At 37.6% G+C, this 3,639-nt stretch overlaps 1 protein-coding gene across 5 annotated transcripts in view; it reads right to left on the reverse strand.

Moving 5' to 3' along the window:
* Nucleotides 1–2,695: 2,695 nt before the first annotated feature.
* Nucleotides 2,696–3,639, reverse strand: part of LARP7 (La ribonucleoprotein 7, transcriptional regulator) — a 20,169-nt gene continuing 19,225 nt past the window's right edge. For all 5 annotated transcript variants that reach the window (XM_032254722.1, XM_032254720.1, XM_032254721.1 and 2 more), the window contains exon 13: nt 2,696–3,031. In XM_032254722.1, coding sequence (XP_032110613.1) covers nt 2,951–3,031 — 81 coding nt within the window. In that variant the 3' untranslated portion in view covers nt 2,696–2,950. The remainder of the gene's footprint in view (nt 3,032–3,639) is intronic.

The raw sequence follows: 3,639 nt of genomic DNA on the forward strand, positions 1-3,639 counted from the left end.
CCTCCTGGGTTCAGGCAATTCTCCTGCCTCAGCCTCCTGAGTAGCTGGGATTACAGGCACGTGCCACCATGCCCAGCTAATTTTTTGTATTTTCAGTAGAGACGGGGTTTCACCATGTTGACCAGGATGGTCTTGATCTCTTGACCTTGTGATCCACCCACCTCGGCCTCCCAAAGTGCTGGGATTACAGGTGTGAGCCACCGCGCCCGGCCTAAGATATAAGCTTTTGATACTCCCATTTGATTCAGTAACTATGAGTCAGCATAAGCTATTACAGTAAATACTGCCATTGATTCAAGTTGCACTGTGGTTTCTCCAACTCAGCACTGTCTAATCGAAATATAATGTGAGCTACATGTGCAATTAAAATTTTCTAGTAGCCACATACAAAATTATCCAGAAACAGGTGAAATTATTTTAATAATATACTTTCATACAATAAATTATTGTTTCAATACATATTCAATATGAGAAGATTAATAATTTTTTTCCAATTCTTCCAAAAAATCTGCGTGTATTTTATGCTGGTAGCACATCTCCACTCAGACAATGGCCCATAAGGTTTTCTTTGTGAAAGTTACTGAGCTGCTGGAGGGATTAAATAAAATTGGTTTTGCTTTCTCAATAAGCACATCTTGTGGGAAAAGAAATAAAATTCGTTTTGCAGTTAAAGAAGCAAATCCCACTGACAGGTACAAGGATAGGTAGAGAGCAGGCACTTGGAAAAAAAAAAAAAGAAATGTGCATATTAAGAATCAGCAGCTTGAAAACAAAAACCACCTTTATGCAACAAAATAACATCTGCACTTGGGAAACATCATGAAGCATACATTTGATTTAATTCAATTAAAAAAATTGAGTAATTACCATGTGCTAATCACAGTAATTCGGTAAGAATTTACCAAAACGATGATTATAGGTTCAACAAGAACTTGGAAAAGTCACAAAGTAGTATGATTTTATTTATAGAATCATCTCCTGTCACCTGGAGTGACTTTTCTCCTGTCACTTATATTTACTACAATTACACTGTGTTTACTTGTCCTGTCTTCACCAAGAGACTGTAAATTCAACGGCAAGGACCTTTTCTCTGTATCTCTAATGTTTAAAGAGTCAGTGTCTGATATATACCAGGGACTAAATAAATATTCTTTGAATTAAATGAATTAAAAAATAAAGAAATGAAAGAGGGCTGGGCGCGGTGGCTCAATCCTGTAATCCCAGCACTTTGGGAGGCCGAGGCGGGTGGATCACTAGGTCAAGAAATCGAGACCATCCTGGTCAACACGGTGAAACCCCGTCTCTACTAAAAATACAAAAAATTAGCTGGGCATGGTGGCGCGTGCCTGTAATCCCAGCTACTCAGGAGGCTGAGGCAGGAGAATTGCCTGAACCCAGGAGGCGGAGGTTGCGGTGAGCCGAGATCGCGCCATTGCACTCCAGCCTGGGTAATAAGAGCGAAACTCCGTCCCCCCCAAAAAAAAGAAATGAAAGAATGAATAGGGTTTCTCCTCCCTTGCCTTTTTTGTTCCCAGGACTTAATCACTTTCTAACGAACTATAATTTACATTTTGTTTTCTGTCTGTATCTACTCTGGAATATAAACTTCATGAGGGAGGGGTCTTTTCGTTCACTGTTTCCAAGTGTTACAACTGCCAAACACAGATATTCAATAAATATTTGTTGAATGATTATTTTAAAAACTGCTAATGGGAGAATTTCTGGAATTTTATTTGGTAACATCTCCATGTTGCTTTAAGACATTCCTCACTGACATCGATTGAATTCTTCAAACCTTAATTTACTCCTGATATTCTGGATCTACTGGAGCATCTTTAGTCATAATCCTCATAACAGGGCTTATCAACTATTTATACATCTTCCTTCTCCTTCATGAAAATACATTTGCTAGCTTTCCCTGTGGACAGAGAAAAACTTCATGGAGGGGGTGAATGGGAACTTGCCACAGTACTTACTTTGGTAGCAATTAGCTATTGTCACCCCAACCAGTGAGATAGCCAATCTCCTTAAATATCTGGCTCATAGAAATGCATAGGTTCCTGATTGTAGCCTTGCCGCAAGCTATGTTAGGGGTGGCCAAGTAAGACCCTCAATTTTGGACAAAGCTGACAGAACCAGGATTTGGTTTGTAGCCCAGTGAAATGAACTCCATGGCTGTCCAGAGTACTTCCTTGAGATTTTGATAAGAGATTAAGATGCCAGTCCTATATGGACCTAGTAAATTCAATTCTGGGAAGGCTTTAAATGTTTCATCCTGTGATTTTCCAGAATAAAATAACAGCTCAGTTCTGCCTAAGGTTGATTCCTCTATTTTTTCCTTCTTGTGCTCATAGCACCTAGTACATTTTGTCTAACCAAAATAAAACATTTAATTTGATTTATGAAAAATAAACTCAATTCTTTTAAAATTTAACATTTTAATTACACACAATTCATATGGTCTATTGTTCAATGGAAGCTCAGATAAGCAAAGTGGAATGAATACAATGAAATATTAAACATGTCTGTGTAAATCAACATGAAAAGGTATTGAAGATATTGCAAGTTACAAACTACTAAGTACAGTGAGAGTTCGCTGTTAAACATTTTTCTAAACTTTATATATATTCATGTAGTGTTATTTTTGCAATGTTTTGTTTTTACAAAATAAAAACAAAATAAGCACATTTCCAAGTAATCTTCAAAACACATTTATTTACTAAATCACCTGACATCGACATCTAAGATAATTTCAACAAATACAATGTTTAAGAAAAAAATTGTGGTATATAACGTATTTGTCTTAAGAAAAAAGTCTTATTTACAAGTTGAGAAATAAAGTATTTCTTTTAATTAAAAAAACATTCATTATGCAGTTCCACCATAATAAAAGTGAATTTCCCAAGAACAGCTCAAGTATCTAGTGAAGTATTAAGAGGTAAACATTTTTTCAGTCATATTCAGAAAATCTAATGTGTTTACTTGCTTGTTGAGTCTTCGCCAGTCTAATCTTTTCAGCTTTGGTGATTAACTACAGAGAAATAATCAGTAATTAGAATGTAGCGGATAATTAAAAAAAATAAAAAACAAACTATGACTAGAAAAAATTTCACAACTATCAGTTTGAATGAAATTTTTTAAAAGAGATGTCCAGGCTTGGGGGTTCATGCCTATAATCCCAGCACTTTGGGAGGCAGAGGCGGGTGGATCACTTGAGGTCGGGAGTTCGAGACCAGCCTGACCAACATAGAGAAACCCTGCCTCTACTAAAAATACACAATTAGTCAGGCATGGTGGCAATTAATCCCAGCTACTCAGGAGGCTGAGGCAGGAGAATCACTTGAACCTGGGAGGCAGAGGTTGCGGTGAGCTGAGATTGTGCCATTGCACTCTAGCCTGGGCAAAAGTGAAACTCCATCTCAAACAAACAAACCAAACCAAACCAAACCAAACCAAAACAATGAGAAGATGACAAATGAGACAATTACACTTAGGTCAAATCAATTACAAATCAAATCTGTTATTAAGACTATTTACGCCGGGCGCGGTGGCTCAAGCCTGTAATCCCAGCACTTTGGGAGGCCGAGGTGGGTGGATCACAAGGTCAAGAGATCGAGACCATCCTGGTCAACATGGTGA

This window comes from Sapajus apella, unplaced genomic scaffold, assembly GCF_009761245.1.
Source record: "Sapajus apella isolate SASKATOON/1434 unplaced genomic scaffold, GSC_monkey_1.0 scaffold87, whole genome shotgun sequence".
NCBI lineage: Eukaryota > Metazoa > Chordata > Mammalia > Primates > Cebidae > Sapajus > Sapajus apella.